Source organism: Ceratotherium simum, chromosome 24 (assembly GCF_057802395.1).
Source record: "Ceratotherium simum simum isolate JZ-2026a chromosome 24, ASM5780239v1, whole genome shotgun sequence".
Lineage (NCBI taxonomy): Eukaryota > Metazoa > Chordata > Mammalia > Perissodactyla > Rhinocerotidae > Ceratotherium > Ceratotherium simum.
Window position 1 is genome coordinate 30,364,022 of NC_141923.1, and position 24,138 is coordinate 30,388,159.

Here is a 24,138-nt window from a genome sequence, read left to right on the forward strand (position 1 = left end):
GCCCCTGGGGGGGGGGGGTGGGATTTCAACATATGAATTTTGGGGAAAACAGACATTCAGACCTTAGCAAAGGTCACGAAGATTTATATCTATATTTTTTCTAAAAGTTTTATAGCTTTGGCTCTTACAGTTAGGCCTTGGATTCATTCGAGTTAATTTTTGTATATATGATATAGGGGTCCAAATTTACTGCTGCCTGTGGATATCCTGTTATCCCAGCACCAATTGTTAAAAAGACTATTCTTTCCCCCACTGAATAGTCTCGGAACCCTTGTCAAAAATCAATTGACTGTGAATGGATGGGTTTAATTATGGACCTTCAATTCTATTCCACTGATCTAAATTTCTATCCTTATATTAGTACCATACTGTTTTGGTCACTACAGCTTTATAATAAGTTTTGAAATCATGAAGTATGAGTCCTCCAACTATGTTCTTTTCAAAATTGTTTCAAGATTGCTATTCAGGGTCCTTTGCAATTCCATATGATTTTAAGATCAACTGTCTATTTCTACAAAAAAATAAAGGAGTTGGAATTTTGATAGGAATTTCATTGAATCTGTAGATCAACCTGGGGAGTATTGCCATCATAACAATATTAAGTCTTTCAATCCATGAACACAGGATGTCTGTCAATCTTCTATCTTTTTAAATTTCGCTCAGTAACGTTTTGTAGTTTTCACTGTACAAGTCTTGCATCTCCTTGGTTAACTTTCTTCCTAAGTATTTTATTCTTTTTGATGCTATTGTAAATGGAATTGTTTTCTCCTGAAGTCATAAAACTCCTAGAAGAAAATATAAGTGGTAAGCTCCTTGAAATAGGTCTTGGCAATGATATTTGTATCTGACACCAAAAGCAAAAATAAACAAGCGAGACTATATCAAACTAAAAAGCCTCTGCATAGCAAAGGAAACCATCAACAAAATGAAAAGGCAACCCACTGAACGGGAGAAAATATATGCAAATCATATATCTGATAAGGAGTTAACATCCAAAATATATAAAGAACTCATACAATTCAGTAGCAAAAAAACCCCAAAAATTCAATTAAAAAATGGGCAGAAGCTCTGAATAGACATTTTTCCAAAGAAGATATACAGATGGCCAACAGGCACATGAAAAGATGCTCAACATCACTAATGACCAGGGCAATGCAAATCAAAACCACAATGAGCTATTACCTCACACCTGTTAGAATGGCTATTATCAAAAAGACAAGAAATAACAAAGTTGGTGAGGATGTGAAGAAAAGGGAGCCCTTGTGCACTGTTGGTGGGAATGTAAATTGGTGCAGCCACTACGAAAACAGCATAGAGGTTCCTCAAGAAACTAAAACTAGAAATACCATATGATCCAGCTATCCTACTACTGGGTATTTATCCAAAGAACAGGAAATCAACCACACAAAGAGATTTATGCACCCCTATGTTCATTGCAGCATTATTCACACTAGCCAAGACATGGAAGCAACCCAAGTGCCCATCAATTGATGAATGGATAAAGACGATGTGGTACATATATACAATGGAATACTACTCAGCCATTAAAAAAAAAGACAAAATTGGGGCTGGCCTGGTGGCTTAGTGGTTAAGTTTGCACGCTCCGCTTTGGCAGCCTGGGGTTCGCAGGTTCGAATCCCAGGCGTGGACCAATGCACCTCTCATCAAGCCATGCTGCTACTGCGTCCCACATACAAAATTGAGGAAGATGGGCATGGATGTTAGCTCAGAGCCAATCTTCCTTAGCAAAAAGAGGAAGATTGGCAACAGATGTTAGCTCAGGGCCAATCTTCCTCACCAAAAAATAAATAAATAAATAAATAAATAAATAAATAAATAAAATTGTAAAATGACAAAACCGTCCCATTTGCAACAACATGGATGGACCTTGAGGGTATTACGTTAAGTGAAACAAGCCAGACAGAAAAAGACAAACACGGTATGATTTCACTCATATGTGGAAGATAAACAAACATATGGATAAGGAGAACAGATTAGTGGTTACCAGAGGGGAAAGGGGTGACAATGTAGGGGAAAGGGGGAAAGGGGCACATATGTATGGTGATGGATAAAAACTAGACTATTGGTGGTGAGCATGATGCAGTCTACACAGAAACTGACATATAATAATGTACACCTGAAATTACACAATGTTATAAACCAATATGACCTCAATAAAATAATTAAAAAAAAATAGAACTACCACATGATCCAGTAATTCCATTTCTGAGTATTTATCCGAAGAAAATGAAAGTACTCCCTCAGAAATATATATGTACCCCCATGTTCATTACAGCATTATTTATAATAGACAAGATATGGAAACAACCTAAATGTCCATCAATGGATGAATGGATAAAGAAATTGTGATATATATACATATAATAGAATATTACTCACCCATAAAAAGAATGAAATTCTGCCATTTGTGACAACGTGGATGGACCTTAAGGGCATTATGCTAAGCGAAATAAGTCAGACAGAGAAAGACAAATACAGTAAGATCTCACTTATATGTGGCATCTAAAAAAAAAAAACTCATCAAGTTTATAGATACAGAGAACAGATTGGTGGTTGCCTAAGGTGGAGAGTGGGGGGTGGGTGAAAATCGGTGGAGGGGGGCAAAAGGTACAAAATTCCAGTTATAAGTGGGATGTAATGTATAACGTGGTGACTATAGTTAATAATACTGTATTGCACATTTGAAAGTTGCTAAGAGAATAAATCTCAAAAGTTCTCATCACAAGGAAAAAAATTTTGTAACTATGTATGGTGATGGATGTTAACTAGACTTATTGTGATGGTCATTTTGCAGTGTATACAAATATTGAATCATTATGTTGTACATCTGAAATGAATATAATGTTACATGCCAATTATACCTCAATAAAAAAAATGAGTTGAGAAGTGTTCTGTCCTCTTCTATTTTCTGGTAGACTTTGTGTAGAATTGGTATTGTTTCTTCCTTAAGTGTTTGGTAGAATTCACCAGCAAAGCCGTCTGGGCTTGAAATTGTCTTTGTGGGAAGGTTTTAAACTAAAATTCAACTTACTAGATAAAGGGTTATTCAGTTTATGTTTCTTCTTGAGTCATATTTGGCAGTTTGTATCCTTTAAGGAATTTGGCCATTTCTTGCAAGTAGTGGAATTTATTGACATAAAGTGATTAATAATAATTCCTTATTATTCTTTTACTGTATGTAGGATTTGTTGTGCTTTTCTTTTCCATTTCTAGAGTGGTATTTGTGTCTTTTCTCATTTTTTCTAAGTCTGGGCATAAATTTACCGATTTTTAAAAATCTTTTCGGCTGGCCCTGTGGCTTATCGGTTAAGTGTGCACACTCCGCTACCGGCGGCCCGGGTTCGGATCCCGGGGGTGCACACCGACGCACCGCTTCTTGGGCCATGCTGAGGCTGCGTCCCACATACAGCAACTAAAGGATGTGCAACTATGACATACAACTATCTACTGGGGCTTTGGGGGGGAAAAAGAAAAGGAGGAGGATTGGCAATAGATGTTAGCTCAGAGCCGGTCTTCCTCAGCAAAATGAGGAGGATTAGAACGCATGTTAGCTCAGGGCTGATCTTTCTGACAAGAAAAAAAAAAAAAAGAAGAAAAGAAATCTCTTTAAGTGGAGGAAGATGGGCACGGATGTTAGCTCAGGGCCAGTCTTCCCTCAGCAAAAAGAGGAGGATTGGCATGGATGTAAGCTCAGGGCTGATCTTCCTTGCGCGCGCACGCACGCGCACACACACACACGCACACACACACTAAATAAATAAATAAATATTTAAAAATCTTTTCAAAGAATCAGCTTTTGGATTCTTTTTTCTATTGTTTTCTATGTCACAGATTTTTTTTTTTTTTTGGTGAGGAAGATTAGCCCTGAGCTAACATCTGTTGCCAATCCTCCTCTTTTTGATGAAGAAGATTGGCCCTGAGCTAACATCTGTGCCCATCTTCCTCTATTTTATATGTGGGACACCACCACAGCATGGCTTGACAAATGATGCATAGGTCCATGCCTAGTATCCAAAACTGTGAACCCTGGGCTGCTGAAATGGAGCATGTGAACTTAACCACTATGCCACTGGGCTGGCCCTATGTCATTGATTTCTGCTCTTATCTTAATTATTATCTTCTCTTTGATTATTTTGGATTTAACTTGCTCTTGTTTTCTTGTTTTATAAGATTACAGCCTAAATAATTGATTCAAGACCTTTATTCTTTTCTGAGACAAGCATTGTAGTCTACAAATTTTTCTCTAAGTACTGCCTTTACTTGTTGTGTTTTCATTTTCATTCATCCCAGAATATTAATTTCCCTTGTGGCTTCTTTGACCAAAGCATTGTTTAGAAGTGTATGGTTTAATTTCCAAATATTTGGGGACTTTCCAGATATGTTTGTTGTAGATTTCCAATTAATTCCATTGTGGTCAGAGAAAATACTTTATATGATTTCAACACTTATAAATTTATTGAGATTTGTTTTATTGTCTAATATGGTCTATCTTGATGAATGGCCTGTGTGCACTTGAAAAGAATATATATTCAAGGGGCTGGCCCAGTGGCATAGCGTTAAGTGCGTGTGCTCCACTTTGGTGGCCTGACGGTTCACAGGTTTGAATCCCAGCACGCACCGACGCACTGCTTGTCAAGCCACGCTTGGCGGCATCCCATATTAAGTAGAGGAAGATGGGCACAGATGTTAGCCCAAGGCCAATCTTCCTCTGCAAAAAGAGGAGGATTGGCATCAGATGTTAGCTCAGGGCTGATCTTCCTCACAAAAAGAAAAACAAAACAAAACAAAACAAAAAGAGTATATATTCTGCTGTTGTTGGGTGGATAAATGTCATTAGGTCATGTTGGTTGATAATGTTGTTCAAGTCTTCCCTATCTTTACTGATTTCCTTCCTACTTGTTCTATCAATTACTGACAGAGGAGTACAGAAAACTCAAACTCCAAGTCTATTTTTCCTTTCAATTCTTTCAGTTCTGGCTTTATATATTTTGAAACTTTGTTGTTAGGCACATACATATTTCCTGTTGATGAAATGTCTCTTTTTAAATCTGGTGATATTTCTTATTCTAAAATCTCCTTTGTCTGATGTTAACATGGCCATTCCAGATTTATTTTAATTAGTGTTTTCATAGTACAACTTTTTCAATCCTTTTACTTTTACTCTATGTCTTTATATTTAAAGTGAGTTTCCTGTAGACAGCATATAGTTGGGCCTTGCTTTTTTATCCAATCTGACAATTTTTTCCTTTTCACTGTAGTGTTTAGATGATTTACATTCAATGTGATTTTCATCATGGCTGGGGTTATATATACCATCTTGCTATTTGTTTTCTACTTGTTCTCTATGTCCTTTACTCCTTTTCCCATCTTTTCCTGCCTTATTTTGGACTGAGTACTTTTTATTATTCAATTTTATTATGAATATTGGTTTATTTTATATATATATCTTTGTTTTGTTTTTTAGTTGATTTGGGGTTCACAATATATAGTTTGTTTGTTTGTTTGTTTGTGAGGAAGACTGGCCCTGAGCTAACATCTGCCAATCCTCCTCTTTTTTTGCTGGGGAAGACTGGCCCTGGCTAACATCTGTGCCCATCTTCCTCTACGTTATATGGGATGCTGCCACAGCATGGCTTGACAAGAGGTACATCAGTGCGAACTCGGGATCCGAAACTGTGACCCCTCAGGCCACCGAAGCAGAGTGCGCATGCTTAACCGCTACACCACTGGGTCAGCCTCTATTATATATATATATTTATATCATAATTAATTATAATTATGATATAAATATATATAATATTATAAATATATTTATCCACATATTTGACATTTCTGTCATTCTCCATTCCTTAGTATTAATCTAAATTTCTCTCTGTTATCATTTTCCTTCTGCTTGAATAATGTTCTTCATCATTTATTATAGTGCAGGTCTGCTTATGATGAATTCTCTGTGATTTTGTTCATTTGAAAAAGTCATTGCCTTCATTTATGAAAGACATGTTTACCAGTAAAGAATTCTAGATTGACAGTTTTTTTCATTCATTACTTTTGAGATGTTGCTCCATTGTTTCCTGGCTTACAGGATTTCTGTGAGAAGTCTGTTTTCATTCTCATTTTTGTTCCTCTCTGGTATGTGTCTTTTCCATTGGCTATTTCATCACTCATTTTCAGCAACTTGATTATGAGATTCTTCCTCTGGTTTTCTTCATGTCTTTTCTGCTTGGGGTTCATTGAGCTTCTTGGATCTGTGAGTTTATAGATTTCATCAGATTTGGAAAACTTTTGGCCATTTATTTTTTTCCATCCTTCTCCTTGCTCTCTTTTCCTTTTGTGACTTTAATTACACATATAATAGACTGCTTGATATTGTTCCACAAATCACTGATGCTCTGTTCATTTTTTTCAGTCATTTTTCTTCCATTGTTTCACTTTCAGTACTTTCTATGGCTATGTTTTTTTTCTCTGCGGTGTTTAATCTGTTGTTAATCCTACACAGTATATTTTTCATTTGAGATATTGTAGTTTTAATCTCTAGAAGTTCAATTTGTTCTTTTTTATTATTTTTTTTTTATTTATTTTTTTTTTTAAAGATTTTATTTATTCATTTTTTCCCCCCAAAGCCCCAGTAGATAGTTGTATGTCGTAGGTTCACATCCTTCTAGTTGCTGTACGTGGGACTCAGCCTCGCGTTGGACGGACAAGTGGTGCCTTGGGGCGTGCCCGGGATCCGATCCTGGGCCGCCAGCATCAGAGCGCACGCACTTAACCGCCAAGCCACGGAGCCGGCCCTAATTTGTTCTTTTTTAAAAAATATATTCCATTTGTCTCTTCATCATGCTTATGTTTTTCTCTGCCTTCTTGAATGTATGGAGTATGTATATGTATATATATATATATATACACATATTTTTTTTTTGTCAGGAAGATCAGCCCTGAGCTAACATCCGTGCTAATCCTCCTCTTTTTGCTGAGGAAGACCGGCTCTGAGCTAACATCTATCGCCAATCCTCTCCCTTATTTTTTTCCCCAAAGCCCCAGTAGATAGCTGTACGTCATAGTTGCACATCCTTCTAGTTGCTGCATGTGGGCTGCGGCCTCAGCATGGCTGGAGAAGCGGTGCGTCGGTGTGCGCCCGAGAGCCGAACCCAGGCCGCCAGTAGTGGAGCGTGTGCACTTAACCGCTAAGCCATGGGGCTGGCCCCTGGAGTATATTTTTAATACTTGTTTTAAAGTCCTTGTCTGCTAATTCTATCTCCTGTGTCATATTTGGTTCTGCTTGTATTGATTGATTTTTCTTCTGGGTATAGTTCATATTTTCTTGCCTCTTTGCCTGTCCGGTAATTTTTTAAAATTAATTAATTAATATTTTTGTGAGGAAGATCAGCCCTGAGACAACATCCATGCCAATCCTCCTCTTTTTGCTGAGGAAGACTGGCCCTGGGCTACCAACTGTGCCCATCTTCCTCCACTTTATATGGGATGCCACCACAGCATGGCCTGACAAGTGGTGCATCGGTGTGAGCCCAGGGTCCAAATCTGGGCCGCTAGCAGCGGAGCACGAGCACTTACCCGCTATGCCACGGGGCTGGCCCCTGTCTGGTAATTTTTTATTCACGCCAAATATTGTGAATATCTTGTGTTGTTAGTTGCTGGATTTTGTTTTATTTCTTCATATACCATTGGGCTTTGTTATGGAATACAGTTAAGCTACTTGGAATTTGATCCTTTTCATGCTTACTTTTTTAACTTTATTAGCCTAGGTCCATGGCAGCCTTTAGTCAATGGCTAATTTGACCTCATTACTAAGGCACTACCCTTCAGAAGGCTCTTTTGGATGTCTCATCTATTAAGAAGTCTTTCGGGTCCGGCCTGGTGGCTAGTGGTTAAGTTTGTGTGCTCTGCTTTGGTGGCCTGAGGTTCACAGGTTCGGATCCCAGCTGCAGACCTACACAACACTCATCAAGCCATGCTGTAGCAGCACCCCAGATACAAAATAGAGGAAGATGGGCACAGATATTAGCTCAGGGCTAATCTTCCTCAGCAAAAAAAAAAAAAAAAAAGGAAGATTGGCAATGGATGTTAGCTCAGGGCTGATCTTCCTCACCACACACAAAAAAAGTCTTTCCACTCTGATGGAGGGAACACAAAATATTCCAAGCCCCATGTGAGTGGCAGTAACTGTTCTCTCTTGCTCTCTTTTTCCCAGTTTCAAGTAGTTTCCTAATATTCATGCTAGAACTATAGTCACCCAAAGACTTAGGTGGGACTCCTCTATCGATCTCCTGCATTCTCTCTGACAAGTTCTTTCTTTTCTTCTATTTCTCTCCATAAATTCTAGTCCCCATAACTTCCCCATACTCTGAACTCTGTCTCTTCAACTTCATGAAACTGCTGGGATCTGTTTGGGTTCTCCCTCCCCACACCTGTTACTACCTGGAAACTCTCTCCAGTTAGTAACACTGGGGCAACTGTAGGGCTCACCTCACTTGTTTCTCTTTTTTCAGACATCAATGTCTTTGCTGCCTGTTGTCTAATGTCTCAAAAATCATTGTTTGATATATTTTGTCTAGTTTTCTAGTTGCTTAAGTTGGGAGGGTAAATCTGGTTCCTATTATTCCATCATGGCCAAAAGCAGAAGTCCATTGAATTTTTAAGATTAGTTATTGTATTTTTCCTTCCTGGTCATTTTTCATTTTTTATGATTTCTTGCTAGTTTTATCAAACCATTAAAAATTTCTCTCTCTATATTTCATATATTTGATAATTACAATAGCTGAGAATCTCAGAGGTAAAAATATCTTGCTTGCTGCAGATTCTCATTCATCAGAACTTGTTTTTTGAGTTCATATTCAGCTTAAGCTTATCTGTGACAATACTTAGGAGCTTGGGTTGAGGATGCTTTCCTCCAGAGAGGATTTTCACTTATACTTGCTGTGTGCCAAAGCGCACTACCAGCCTGGCATCACTCCATTCAAACCTCAGACCCTCATGAGGGTAAAACTATGTTTACAAACTCTCAGGAGAGACTATCATCACTATTATGGTATAGTCCACCTGGAGTCACACACACAGAGCACGTTTCTTTTCTTGCTTCCTTTGCTGGCAGGCAAATTTTTTTCTAGCCCACCCTTTCACTCAGCCTGTTGAGGCTCCAAGCTTTCTTTTTTTGTTGTTGTTTATTTTGCTTATTTTATTGAGGTCATAATAGTTTATAACATTGTGAAATTTCAGTTGTACATTATTATGTCAGTCACCACATAAATGTGCCCCTTTTCCCCTTATGCCCACCCCCCAACCCCCTTCCCCTCTGGTAACCACTAATTTGTTCTCTTTGTCACATTTTAGTTTATCTTCCACATATGAGTGAAATCATACAGTGTTTGTCTTTCTCTGTCTGACTTATTTCACTTAACATAATACCATCAAGGTCCATCCAGGTTGCTGCAAATGGGATGGTTTTGTCATTTTTTATGGCTGAGTAGTATTCCATTGTATACATATAACACATCTTCTTTTTTTTTGAGGAAGATTGGCCCTGAGCTAACATCTGTTGCCAATTTTCCTCCTTTTTTCATTTTTCTCCCCTAAGCCCCAGTAGATAGTTGTATGTCACAGTTGTACATCCTTCTATCTGCTCTACGTGGGACGTCACCTCAGCATGGCTCGATGAGCGGTGCACAGGTCTGTGCGCAGGATCTGAGCCAGGAAACCCCAAGCCTCCGAAGTGGAGCTGCGAACCTAACCGCTATGCCACTGGGCCGGCCCACACATCTTCTTTATCCATTTATCAGTTGATGGGTACTTGGGTTGCTTCCATGTCTTGGCTATTGTGAATAACGCTGCAATGAACATAACGGTGCATATGTCTCTGAATTGTTGATTTCAAGTTCTTTGGATAAATACCCAGCAGAGGGATTCCAAGCTCTCTTTTTCAAGGGCTCTCCTTTATTGCTGGAGGCTTAGTCTCCTATTCTCTTACATAGTTATTAACCATCATGACGCTAGGTTAGACCTCCAGGGCTTACCCACGAATTTACCACTCTGGGGTTTTATGCTTTCTTTCTTTTTTTTTTTAAAGATTTTATTTATTTATTTTTTCCCCCCAAAGCCCCAGTAGATAGTTGTATGTCACAGCTGCACATCCTTCTAGTTGCTGTATGTGGGACGCGGCCTCTGCATGGCCGGAGAAGTGGTGCGTCGTTGCGCGCCTGGGATCCGAACCTGGCCGCCAGCAGCGGAGCGCGTGCACTTAACAGCTAAGCCACGGGGGCGGCCCCAATGATTTCTTTTTTTACTTTTTTTTAACACTTGGGGATTCCTTTTATTTTCTTGTCAGTTTAGTAATGCATTTAAATATATATTTGTTGTAGTTTATCCAACATCTGAGTGTCCTGCTACATAAGCTTTTTTAGAATATCAAGTCAGGCATACTCTTGGAAATGGAAGTATCATTCTGGAATTCCAAACTATTCCTTTTATTTATTTATTTCTGCCATTATTCTGAACTCCTGGTCCTCGGTCAGCCCACTGATTGAACAAATGTTTCATTGACACTTACACAATGGGGCATATCTCCAAACATAAGAAAGAGATTTTATGTTGGACACACACTCAGTAGCAAATGTCCACTCTATTCACTGTTTTTGGATGTCAATTCCAAATTCCCTGGGCAGAGAATCTTGATTGGCACAGCTGGGGATCAGGCTGATATAATACAAATGTGATTGGTCAAGGCCCACCTCTGTGGGTTGTTGTGGCAGTTTCCAGAGAAAGAAAAAGTAATTATTCACTGAGAAAATACTTTAGAAGGTATCTATTTTGTCTTCTTTAACTACTATAGAGCTTCAAAAAAGTTAATCAGTTTGCAGGTCCAAATGACATACAGTCAACCCTCTGTATCTGAGGTGGGATTGGTTCCAGGACCCCCTTTGGACACCAAAATTCGTGGATGCTCAAGTCCCTTAGTTGGCCCTCTGTACCTGTGGGTTATGCATCCGCAGATTCAACCAACCATGGATTGTTTATGCGGATATGGCGGTCCTACTATAATTGTTTTAGCCTTAGTAGTAAAAATCAAGGGGCAATGTTTGAATACTAGCTGAATTCCTATGTCGAATACAACTTTTGGCCATATTTTTGTTTATTTTCTCAACTCATGGTATAGTTCACTTGAGCCTTTTCACAAAGAGAAAGTTTTTAATTTGATGAGGTCTACCTTTATCAATTTTCTCCTTCATGAATTGTGCTTTTGGTATCACGTCTAAGAACTCTTTAACCAGCCTAGGTCCCGATGATTTTCTCATATATTTTCTTCTAAAAGTTTTATAGTTTTGCATTTTGCATTTAAATCTATGACCAGTTTTGAGTTAATTTTTGTGTAATTATGTATGAGGTTCAGGTTGAGGTTATTTGCCTATTTTTTGTCCAATTGCTCTAGCATCATCTTTCCTCTAGGATAGAGGAAAGACTATTCTTCCTATAGTGAATTGAATTGCTTCTGTACCTTTGTCAAAAATTGTTTGGGTGCATTTCTCAAAGCTGAGAAATGGAGAAAGAAATGAGGTCCTGAGCAGGTTATTTGATTCCTAGATTGAGCTTTGGCTGAAACTGTAATCACTCAGATTGTTCAGTTATGTGAGCCAAAACATTTCTTTTATTGATTAAGGCAGTTTGATTTGCAATTTCTGGCTTAACTAATGGAGAAATATTTAGCTCATGGGTCAGCAGTACTTAAATATAATCTGATGAAATATATTATCATATTTAAAGAAAAACTATCAACCAGAAGTGGAGTAAGGCAGTCATTTAAGTATTGATAAAGAAAGGTCCTGTTGGCAAAATACAGAATTGCCTCTAATGGACATTTGTTGTTATTTTGTGGTCCAACATTGACCTCCCTTCCTTTTTGGGGGTAATCCCCCACTATGTCATGCATCACATTCTAGAAATCAAGAGAAAAAAGATCCTCCCTCTCTCTACTGGCCTTACACCCAGGCCAAAGGTATGTGATCCATGTGAGACAATTAGATTCTCCTGCCCAGGATTTTGAACCTTGAGAAAGAGATGTAAAGATGCAGAGACAGTTTAGAAATTATTCATAGCAGCATTGCTGTATTAGTTTTCTGTTGCTGCTGTAACAAATTACCACAAATTTAATGGCTTAAAACAACATAGATTTATTATCTTATAGTTTATGAGTCAGAAGACTCACCGGGCTGAAATCAAGGTGTTGGCAAGACTGTGTTCTTTTCTGATACTGTAGAGGATAATCTGTTTCCTTGCCTTTTCCAGCCTAGAGGCCCTCGGCATTCCTCAGCTCGAGGTCCCCTTTCTCTATCTTCAAACCCAGCAACTCTGACTTTTTTTCTGTCATCACATCTGTCTTTGACCACAGCTGGAAAAGGTTCTCTGCTCTGTGATTAGATTGGGCCCACCCGGATAACCCAGGATAATCTTCCCACCTCAAGGTGCTTAACCTTAGTCACATGTGCGAAGTCTCTTTTGCTATTTAAGATAACAATCCACAGGTTCTGGGGATTAAGATGTGGACATCTTTGGGGGACCATTATTCTGCCTACCATAGTTGCCATCATAGAGAGTGCAGTGGAAAGGTGTTCAGTGGAAACAGTGCTAATGATGGCATCCTATCCTCATCACCTATGGTGAGAACTTGGTTGTGACTCCGGCTAACTGCCTCCCTTGTTTCTGACCAGTTTTTGAGCCAGGTTTTCCAATCTTTTCAACAATTCTAAGACACCTAATAGTCTTCCAATAATTAAGTTTCTTCTTAAATTATACTGAGTGAATTTCTGAGCTCTATCTTGGTGGATAGCCCGTAATGTCAAGAGAAAGGTAACCTTAAAAGAATTTAGTTATTCTGCTTCCATGGGCAAAGACCATCTCTAGCAGAAGGTCTATACATGTTAGTCTCTTACCATAAATATTTAATTGATCTAAGTACTTTCCTCTTGTTCTGATTCTATACTCACCAAGCACCTTTTCAGTAGGCTTCTCCTATAGGACTATTATCATGGGAACAAATGTGCTGTGTTCATTTTGAGCATTCCACTCTGGGTAACAGTAATATTTCATTGTAAAGTATTAGATTGGCATCTTGGTCTGGTGAGCTTGTGTTAGTGTGTGTCTACCCCTAAAAGATGGAGCCACTCTAGATGGGTGATAAAATCAAATTTCTGTGCCTGCAAGGCTGAAGATAGGATTCTGGGCCCTGGCAAATTTACCAAGGAAATGAATGCCATCTCGTAATATTTGCGAAACAGTCTTACCTTAATCCACACTGAATACCTGGATGTAGCCACATGAATTTAGGAGTGTGTATTTTAATAGCTAAAGACCAATTGCGTGTGTGTGTGTGTGTCTTTTTGAACTGAGTACTCCCTTTAAGGGGGAAGTTGAAGGGGACAAGCCTGGAAACCTGTCTTCTACTTGTTTTGTATCTCCTGTTGTGGTTAAATATTGTTAAGATCTTTATAACTTTGTGTTGAATGACCTAAGGGAATGATTTTAAGTCCAAGGGCTTGATTTGCTTACCTTGCAGAATTTACTTTCATGTTGCTTCTTTTTTTCTTCTCCCCAAAGCTCCAAGCATGGTAGTATATCTAGTTGTTAAGTCCTTCTAGTTCTTGTACATGAGCTGCCACCACAGCATGGCAACTGACAGAGGGGTAGTGTGGTTCCTCAACTGGGAAGTGAACCCGGGCCGCAGAAGTGGAGGGCGTGGAACTTTAACCACTAGGCAATGAGGGCTGGCTCACATGTCACCTTTTACTTTACTCATTTTTTTCTAATTAAAATTTTTAAATTTTATTTTTTATGGTGAGATATATCATACAAACGGAAGAGTGTAAAAGACATATATATTGTTTTACACAAAATTATCAAGTGAAGATTGGTGCACCCACTGCCTAGGTCAAGAGATGAACATTGCCAACACCCAGAAGCCCAACATGTGCCCAGATTATATCAGCTGCCTCCCAGAGCTAACCACTAGCTTGACTGTTCCTTTTCTGTAACATGGCTCATAATATGGCAAACAGGTCATCCTGCTGAAAACAACAAAAAATGTTGGTAAAATACTGAAGAGTCAGCAAGAAGATAAGGAATTATCAGACCAAAATCTAGATCAAGGCAGGACCCAGAGAGTAAGTACAGCAATGATGTCACTTTTGCCCTATGGCATGTGTTTTACTTGGCAATTTAAGCTTGGTTTTTCTAAGCTTCAGGTGGCAAGTGGGACAGAAGACAAAGCCCAAGGCCTGGTGGAAGGGAGAAGTCTGAAACTGGGACCTCAAATGGCTACAGTTTCAAGTAAACACTCTCCCCTCCCTCCCCCAAAGACTAGAAAGAAAGTTGTCTTAGAAAGCGGAGATTTCCGGGAGCTGTAGAGGGGGCACTGGACCCATGAGACAGCCCTTCCAGGGATATATAACCCAAATATACATCTCCTGGTAGTTAAAAAAAAATCCCAAACAGTGAATATGGTTTAAAGTGGTCCCTTCCAGGCAGAAGCAAAAGCAAATCCTTCTCGGAGGAATGAACCCTTATCCTAGGCCTCAAAGAATTCTCACAAATAGTTTTCCAAGGAAAATGCAGCTCATAGTAAAAAGTAAGCTCACAAAGAATGAGAATGAGTAAAAACAACTAACAACAGAAACAGATCTGATAATTCCAATTATCTGTTAAAAGAAATAGGTAAACTAGTTTTTTTTCGTTATTATTGATATATTGCACTTAGTACAAAATTCCAAGAGTATGTGTTTAAATGAAATCTTTCTTCTTCCTCACCTTAGTTATGCTCCTTGGAGGTAACCATCTCTCAGTTTTAGGGGTTCTTATTATAACTTTAAAAAATATACTTTAAAATGTGTATTGTTGGCTTTAAAAAGGATTAAATACCATTTTGTTCCCGGGATATAGTAATCTCCTCATTTTATAATTAGGGGTATAAAGCAAACTATTTTTTTTAAGTTAATTTTGTTTTATTTATTCTTTGGTGAGGAAGATTAGCCCTGAGCTACATCTGTTGCCAATCTTCCTCTATTTTGCATGTAGGACACCGCCACCGCATGGCTTGATGAGCGGTGGTGTGTAGGTCCCTGCCCAGGATCCAAACCTGTGAACCCCGGGCTGCCGAAGTGCAGTGGGCAAACTTAACCACTACACCACCAGGCCGGCCCCTAAAACAAACTATTAAGGCTACAAAAAATTATAGTGGTAGTCTTAGGAACAAAACCCTCTAGAGAAATTTTATGGCAGGTTAGCCAGTCTCAAGAGCCTAGCTCAAGATCTGTTAACTTTCTAAAATCCCTCCTTTCCTCTTCCCCCTTTAAAACTCTGAAGTTTTAAAGTGCTATAGATAGCTTAGTTCTTAATATTCTGGTTTGTGATGTGGCATAAAAAAACTCTCAGTCACGTTGTGCAGTTAGTCCAACTGTTGGCTATCTGCCCAGTCTTGAAAACATAATTTTCAGCAATATAACCCTCATACATGGCTCACTCATTATTATGCAGATTTGGTTTTACTATTATAATTAGACTATTGGCCCAATTATGTCCCTCAAAACATAAGGTAAAAGAATATGTAACTAAGTCAGGAGATGGTTCTTGTCCCAGCTTTGTCAATAATTTGCTCTGTGACCTTGGCAAGTCACTTAACTTTAGTTTTCTCTCCTGGGTTAACAATTATCAAGATAGAATCATGGAACGTTAGAATTGGCAGAGGCATCAGAGTTTACATAGTACAATTCCTTCATTTCGTGGGGACGTTGAGTGACTTACCCAGGAGCTTTATAGAACAAGCACCCAGTCTTCGGCATCTCAGACCACTGCTCTTTTCCTTACGTTAGGCTTTCTTCCTGTATTGTTCCAAAAACAAGTGAAAAAAACAAAAAGTGAAAGCACTAAACAAATATATGGCCTTTTACAAAAAGACAGATAATAGTATTAACCATTAGCCTGCACTGTAGCCTGCTAGCTTATCTGAAACGTATCCTGAAGAACTTAAAGTTCAGAAGTTCTGAAACTATGTAAGGAAAGGTCAGAAAAATAAAAGCTAGGAAAAAAAATTAACGGGTGGCTTGGAGAATACCGTGAAGGGAAAACAAAACTCCCACACGAGTACTTATATTCTTTTATCAATTCTTTCTGATCTTTTTCTTGTTTGTGCAAGGTCAAATTGGAAAAGTGGAGACCGCTTGTTTTTACTCATTTCTGAAAGAATGGTGTGCAATAATGGCTACTTGAAATCGAATTATTTGCCTCCCCTATACTACTCATTACACCAGATCTCTAATTTAGCGCCACTTCTCCGGCCACTACCCAAAACAGCGCGCTAAGACCTGCAGAAACCACATACAATGCAAAAACTACAAGTCCCAAAATGCTTGATGGCTTATCTCCCCCGCCTCCTCACGCGAGCAGCCTCTTCGGTACTGGGAGTTGTAGTCATTCAGAGCCTTCACTTCTGGGATGTGGGGGAGGACGCACCTCTGGAGAACTGCATTTCCCAGGAAGCTGTGCGCGCCCTTCTCCGCCCCCGCCGGCGTCGGGCTCCACCCCCTCCCACTCCTCCCTCCCTGGGCTACACCGCTCACGCCTTCCTGTAAGTCCGAGCTGGGAGAAGTTCACTCCGATCAGCTGATCCCAACTGACAACAGGAGAGGAGGAAGCCCGGGAGACGGCGAAGGAGGAGTGGGGCGGAGATGGAGATGAGGATGAATCCACCGGTGCCCTGAGGAACAGCCCCTGCCCCCACCGGCTCCCAGCGGTCCCGCGACGCCGCCTCGCCGCGGCGGAGCTCCTCTGTGGTGGGGTCCCCGGGCCGCCGCGGTCGGGGAGGGAAGGGCACGGCCCTGCGCTGGGCAGGCGATAGTCCTGGAGCTCCGGCTGGCCCCGGGAGGAAGGGGGGGCGGGTGCGGCTGGGGTGGGGGTGGGGAGGTATAAACAATGGATTCGGCTCCAGCCTCTGCAAGTGTGGGGGAGATTTGGGGGGACCTTCTTTGTTCTTAGCCTCCTCTCCTGCCCCTCGGGTTGTGGTGGTGTTGCCTGGGAGGAAGGAAGGGTCAGGAATCCCAGGCCGGAGAGAGGCGTGGAGGTGGGGGCCCGAACGGGCAGGTTGTTTTGGCCTAGCAGGCGGTGAGGTGTTCTTTGGAAGGTTGATTTCATATTTTTCTTAATTATGACAAATTTTGATGTTTGTTTCCGTTGTGGGAGCTGGTTGGGCACGTCTGAGGTTAGGGTGTAAATAAGGTCTCCTAGTCACTCCTTTTGCCTTCCTTGTTTATCTAAAAATAAGACAGATTGATAGATTGATTACTGTAGGGGAGGCGTGAATATCTGAAAGGAGGGCTTCACGTGTCGTTGGGGCGTTAGACTGGGGGTCAAGGCTAAGGGGAGTTAGGAATATAATTGTAGAAGTGACAAAAGCCCCTTTCCTCCCCCAATTATCTTTTTTTTTCGAAGTTATTTTTAAGTTAGTTTTTGAGTGACAGAGAGAAAAATTATTTGTTTTAACTCACTACAGTGGGCCATAGTGGAGGAATTCTGTCTCCTGTTGCTTCAGTTTTTTTTGCAGTTAGAGAAGGGACAAAAGGAAGTACAATAATTTTTGTTGTTTTTAAACCTGAAATGTGACTCTTGTTTGCAGGTTTCGAGTCCTCAGTAGGCATCTGTGTAGAGTTGAAACAGTCCAGTTACCCTTGGATCTGTCCAGGACTTTGATAGAACTAAAGTTGATTATTATTTCTTTAGTTTTTTTTAAAGATTTTTTATTTTTATTCATTTTTCCCCCCAAAGCCCCAGTAGATAGTTGTATGTCATAGGTTCACATCCTTCTAGTTGCTGCACGTGGGACTCGGCCTCGCGTTGGACAGAGAAGTGATGCCTCGGGGCTTGCCCGGGATCCAAACCCGGGCCGCCAGCATCAGAGCGCGCGCACTTAACCGCTAAGCCACGGAGCCGGCCCTTCTTTAGTTTTTTTACAGGCCTCTTTCTCCACCACTCCCTGTTATGGGGTGCAGGTGGGAGTGCAGAGGCTTGTCCCTCCAAGGACTATTTGCTTAGTGATTTTGATTCTGAATTTAGTAACTGAATATACAGAGAATTTCAGTCTGGGAAATAAAGCAGCCAAGTCTCTTAAATGCCTTGGGCCTAGAGGTGGTGGCTGGTTTCAAAAGGAGGAACCTTGGCCATGATTTTGAGAAGAAATTTCTAGTATCAGAATGAGCCAGGGTAAGTTTTACAAGCAAGAATGAGATTTCTGTCTGGAATTTTGGCCTTGTATCAATCACAATCTTTTTTTTTTTTTTAAGGTGCACTTCTGTTTTTAGATGAGTGAAATCCTTTTCCTTCCTCTATTCTAGGTATCCTCTGAAATATTGACTTGAGGTTGGATTATATTGAAAAGCTCCTGGCCACTCTCTTTCCTTACCAAAACCTGGAGCTGAGCCTCAACCAACGAGCCCACCTCAGTGAACCCATCATCCCCTCTCAGATAGCCATAAAAGACCTTTTCGAGTTAATTTTGACCATATTATTTGTGTGCACTTTATGGAGAATAAAACCATCAAACCAAATCAACGTTGCTGCTGATACAGGAGACTAGGAGGAAGAAAATTAAAAATTCAAATGTTTGTGAGTGTGTGAAGAATTCTAATAGGACCTCGAAGGTTTTTTTTTTTTTTTTTTAAAAAGGTGTTCAGAACCCTGTGAAAGTTCTGTGCAGGCTTCAGACTTGAAGCCTGGGGAAAACTCAGTGACCGTTATATGGTGGGTGATTTCCTTATCAATCTGAGCATGAGTGCCCAGACTTCCCCATCAGAGAAGGGTCTGAATCCGGGGCTGATGTGCCAGGAGAGTTACGCCTGCAGTGGGACTGACGAGGCTGTCTTTGAGTGTGACGAGTGCTGCAGTCTGCAGTGTCTCCGCTGCGAGGAGGAGCTCCATCGGCAGGAGCGCCTGAGAAACCACGAGCGGATAAGACTCAAACCTGGCCACATCCCTTACTGTGACCCCTGCAAGGGCCCTAATGGGCATTTGCCAGGTGTTAGGCAGAGGGCAGCCGTGAGGTGCCAGACCTGTAAAATCAACTTGTGCTTGGAGTGTCAGAAGAGGACTCATTCTGGGGGTAACAAAAGGCGACACCCCGTCACTGTCTACCATGTCACTAAGATCCAAGAGTTACTGGAGGAAGAAGAGATGGATGAGGACACCAGAAGGAAGAAGATGACTGAGAAGGTTGTGAGTTTCCTCCTAGTAGATGAAAATGAAGAAATTCAGGTAAGCACTTAGTTATAGTGGAGCAGATCTGTTGTTGGAAGGTAGTTGTCAAGGAAAGTCCAGGGGGAGCTCACATTTTAATCCCTAAAACGCAAGACCCCTGAAAGCTTAAATTGCATGGAGTCAGATTTAGTTCCTTACCAGCTGTGTGATCTTGGGCTGAATTACTTTACCTCTCTGAGCCTTAGTTTTCTCGTCTATAAATTGGGGACAGTGTCTATTTCATTGGGTTGTTGTAAGGATGAAATGACACAGTGTTTGTAAAGCCTGTTGCATAAAAAGTGCTCAGTATGTGGTAGCTGTTATTATTAGGAAGAACCGATTTAGAACATTTTTCTGAATGAGAGCACTTTGGCAAGTTGTGGTAAATATGTATGCTGAGGGAGTGTGTGTGTGTGCAGGGAAAGAAACTGACGGTGGGTCCCGTGGGAGAGCTGGGCAATAAGTCATAAACATGTTATCTCCTTTTAGAGAGGCAGGTCCTTAAAAAAAGGCTTTTGATAAGGATAACATTCTCTCCAGATGGCCTCTTCTTATTTTCACGTGTAGACTTCTGATCAGTAAAAGCCAGTGAGGGCATCTGGGATTACGGGAGGGCTAGAGAACATTTGATTTGATTCCGAGTTGGGGAGAGAGTAGTGTATGATAAGAGCACGTTGGGGAGGTGATAGTGTGTGACAATTGGGGCAGGGATAGTATAATATTTATACTTTCCAGTGAAGGTAGTGTAATGTCTATACTTTTGAGTGCAGACTGCTTGAATTCACATCCTGGCTTCACCACTCACTGGCTATATAACCATGGGTAAGTTATTTAAGCTCCATGCCTCAGTTTCACCTCTACTTTAGGGTAGTAGTTGAGAGGATTCAAAGAGATTAGGAATGGAAAGGACTTATCACAGGGCCCGGCCCGTAGTTTGTTGTTTTTGTCCGTATCATGGAGTATTTGTGGTACGTTGACTCAGTACGTTTAGCAGTGATGACTCCTCAAGACTCCAGATTGGAGGAGTACCTATGTCAGTTACTGTTGAAAAACTGCCATTTACCCACTAAATATTTTTCATCTCTTTTTCCTCCTTGAATAAGCTTATGGAAATGAATTACATCAGGATTCCCATGTACTTCCATTGTCAGCTAAATACTTTGCTCACTCAGACTTTTCTTTATTGGCTGAGAGGAACTAACAGAGTTAGGGACGAGTGACCCCAGATCCCATTCTGCCTCCCTTGTTAGCAGTAATGTCTTCATTATGGATTATGCTCTAATTGGGCAACAGTATCGACTAAATATTTCATAAATGGAACACTTGGATTTGAATGATTCTTGTGGTTCTGCCACCAGTTCTCTTTAACGTCAGCCTTTGGAAAGTTATACTTTGGATTGCTGTCACTGGTGTAAAGTGAGAGGAAGGTTTGGGGTGAACCAGTAACCCTCATGGATATTGTGTTGGCACAATATTTTTTGAGGAGAGGAGGATGTGTATTTTTTTCTTTTTGTAGCATCGATACATGTTCCTTAGTAGAGAATTAGGAAAATATAAGAAAGTGTAATGAAGAAGACAAATCCAACTACCCAGAGATGATATTTCTCCATCTTTTTTTCTTGTAGTGTGTAATATGTATATAATTGAGTTGTTGTAAAGATTCGTCTTGCTTTTCCTCCCTTCATAAACATTGACCACTTCCCAGGAAATAACAGTTTATTAATTGCAGGCAGCACTGGTTGAGACTAATGGACAGGACATAGAATTCATTCTTTTTAGGTGATGATTCGTTCTCATAGAGTCATAAGTAGAAAAATACTTTGAGAAAATACCTGATTCAGTTTTCTAATGTGCATGTCCAAAACATTTAGAGATATAATTGACTGATAGAAATCTAGATTATAAATTCAGCTGGAATATAGAATCCTGGAGAGCAGGACCATGTCTTATGTCCTGTATTACATACAATGGTAGGCACATTTTGTCAGCGCATAAATGCTTATTGATAGATTGGCGATGTCACATCTCAACTTCAGTTTTTTAAAAATAGATATCACGCACATATCTGGTAAAAAACTAAGATGATGTAAAGGACATACAATGACATTTTCCTTCTGCTCCTCACCTTTAGTCTCCTTTCTTGGAACAGTCACCATTAACAGTTAACTGCATGCCTTCTAGACTTTTTTTTCATGTGTACTTATGAATATATGTAGGTATCCTTTTTATTTTTCAACAGAAATAGAACCTAATATACTTGCTGTTCTGTCCTTGGCTTTTTTCCACTAAAGGATACATCTTGTAGAACTTTCCTTATCGGTATATTGAAGTCTACCACCTTATTTAAAGGCTGCCTAGTATTTTTTTGAATGATTTTTCTATAATTTTAGCCTGTTAATGGATATTTGAGTTATTACAAACAAGGATGTGTTGAATATCCTGTGACTCTATTTAGAAATGGAATCTTTTTGTCAAATGATATGTGCGTTTTAAATTTAGATAGATATTACCAAATTTCTGAACTGCATTTTCTTAGCCTCTGAATTTCTTCTGTGAGTCTCCCCTGGGTTCTGGTCTTGGCTCATAATAGCTAAAATGTAAAGAGCTCTTACTATGGTGTTCATGTTAGGAACTATTCTTAGCACTTTACATGTATGAGCTCATTTAATCCTGATAACTCTATGTATTAGTTTCTTATTGTTGCTGTAACAAATTACCACAAACTTAGTGGCTTAAAACAACACAAATTTATTCTCTTACAGTTTGGAGGTCATAAGTCCTAAAATGGGTCTGTAGGGCTGTGTTCCTTGTGGGACCCTAGGAGAGTATTTGTTTCCTTGTCTTTTCCAGCTTCAAGAGGCCTCCTATATTCTTTGGCTTGTGGCTACATCATCCAGCTTCAAAGCCAGCAGTGTACCATCTTCCAACCCTGCCCCACCCCCTGCTTCTATTGTCATGTTGCCTCCTGTGTCTTTCTTGCCTCCCTCATCTAGGGACCCTTGTGATTACATTGGACCCACCCAGATAATCTAGTATAATCTCCCCCATCTCAAGGTTCTTAATTCAGTCACATCTGCAAAGTCCCATTTGCCTCATAAAGTGTCATATTCACAGGTTCCAGGGATTCTGATGTAGACATCTTGGGGGTTGTGTGCAGGTGATTTCCCTCCACCACACCCTATGAAGTAAGTTTTATGTCTTAGCCAGTTTGGCCTGCTATAACAGAATACCATAGATTGGATGGCTTATAAACGCCAGAAGTTTATTTCTTGAAGTTCTGGATGCTGGGAAGTCCAAGATCAAGGTGCTGGCGGATTCGGTGTCTGGTGATAACCCACTTCCTGATTCATAGACAGCTGTCTTCTCCCTGTGTCCTCATGTGGCAGAGGGAGCTCTAGGATCTCTTTTAAAAGGGCACTAATCTTATTCATGAGAGCTCTACCCTCATGACCTAATCACCTCCCAAAGGCCCCCACCTCCTAATACCATCACATTGGGGATTAGATTTCAACATATGAATTTTAGGTGGGCACAAACATTCCATCTATACCATTGCGTTTATAGATGAGGACACTGAAGCATAGAGAGATGAAGTAACTTGCCAAGGTCAAGTTATAGTAGGTGGCAGAGGATTTGAACATAGATATCTGGCTCTAAAATCCTTGCTCTATGACACTCCTGCTGTCTCTGACCAAGTCATTTGAACTTTCTAATTAAGCTTCATCTGGTCCATAGCATCAGCTCACCAATTCCTCGTAGTTGCTGTGAGGATCAAATGAAACACAGCTCTGTATGAATGTAAGACAGTGTTATTGTTGAAGAACTCCTTACTCAGAGCAGTAGAGGTTCTATGAGTTAGGCCCCAACTTTGTTTTTGTTTTCATATTTCTAGGCATTTGTGGATTTTGATAATTTTCAATTCAGTACATAGGAATTATTTTAACAGTTTGTAGGCTGTAACTTGTGTGGTTTCCCCAAATTCTATGGCCTAGAGTCCCCTAAGATTTGTTGCTTGTGATTTGAGTGTTATTCAGTTTCTTTTGGAAAACCCAGAAGGACAAAAACTTCCTTTCAGAAGTGAAAATTTTATCATTTCCTTGTCATTTGAGTGTGTACTATAGTGGTAAATTTGAGGACAGTCTGACTTTTGGTCTCAGAAGCAAGAACTCATTTGTGGCTCTTAAATGGACACATTTCATCTGCTAGCCAAAGACATTCATTCGTTCATCACATTTATGGGGCATATATTCTGTGCCAGGCACTTTCTAGGTTCCAGGGACACACAGTTTAATAAGACTTGGTCCATGGGCCGGCTCCGTGGCTTGGCGGTTGGGTGCGCGCGCTCTGATGCTGGTGGCCCGGGTTCGGATCCCGGGAGCGCCCCGAGGCACCACTTCTCCGTCCAACGCGAGGTCGAGTCCCACGTACAGCAACTAGAAGGATGTGAACCTATGACATACAACTATCTACTGGGGCTTTGGGGGCAAAAAACTGAATAAATAAAATCTTAAAAAAAAAAAAAAAAAGAAAAAAAACAAAAAGACTTGGTCCATGCCGTCATAGAGCTTACCAGTCAAGTGGGCAAAGCAGAGTTCACACATGGAAGACACATAAAAAGATGGTTCAGATATGAGAAGTAGTATTAAGGAGGAGTGACTTGGAAGCCACTTTTGCAGGATGGTCAAGGAAGGTTTTATTGTAGAGGTGACTTAAGCAAAGACCTGATGGTTAATACTGCCTGGAGAAATAGACCTCTAGACAGGGCGGAATGGGAACAAAAAAAAGGTGGGATGGTATGTTTGAGATATAGAAGGAATGCCAGTGTGGCTGGAATGAGCT

General features: G+C 40.3%; 1 protein-coding gene across 1 annotated transcript in view; it reads left to right on the plus strand.

Annotated features, from left to right (window-relative positions):
• The first annotated feature begins 16,637 nt into the window (after nucleotides 1-16,637).
• ZFYVE1 (zinc finger FYVE-type containing 1) overlaps nucleotides 16,638-24,138 on the plus strand; it is a 50,671-nt gene continuing 43,170 nt past the window's right edge. The window contains exons 1-2 of the mRNA XM_004426318.3: nucleotides 16,638-16,847; nucleotides 18,402-19,317. Of these exons, the coding sequence (XP_004426375.1) occupies nucleotides 18,805-19,317 (513 nt within the window). The 5' untranslated portion in view covers nucleotides 16,638-16,847; nucleotides 18,402-18,804. The remainder of the gene's footprint in view (nucleotides 16,848-18,401; nucleotides 19,318-24,138) is intronic.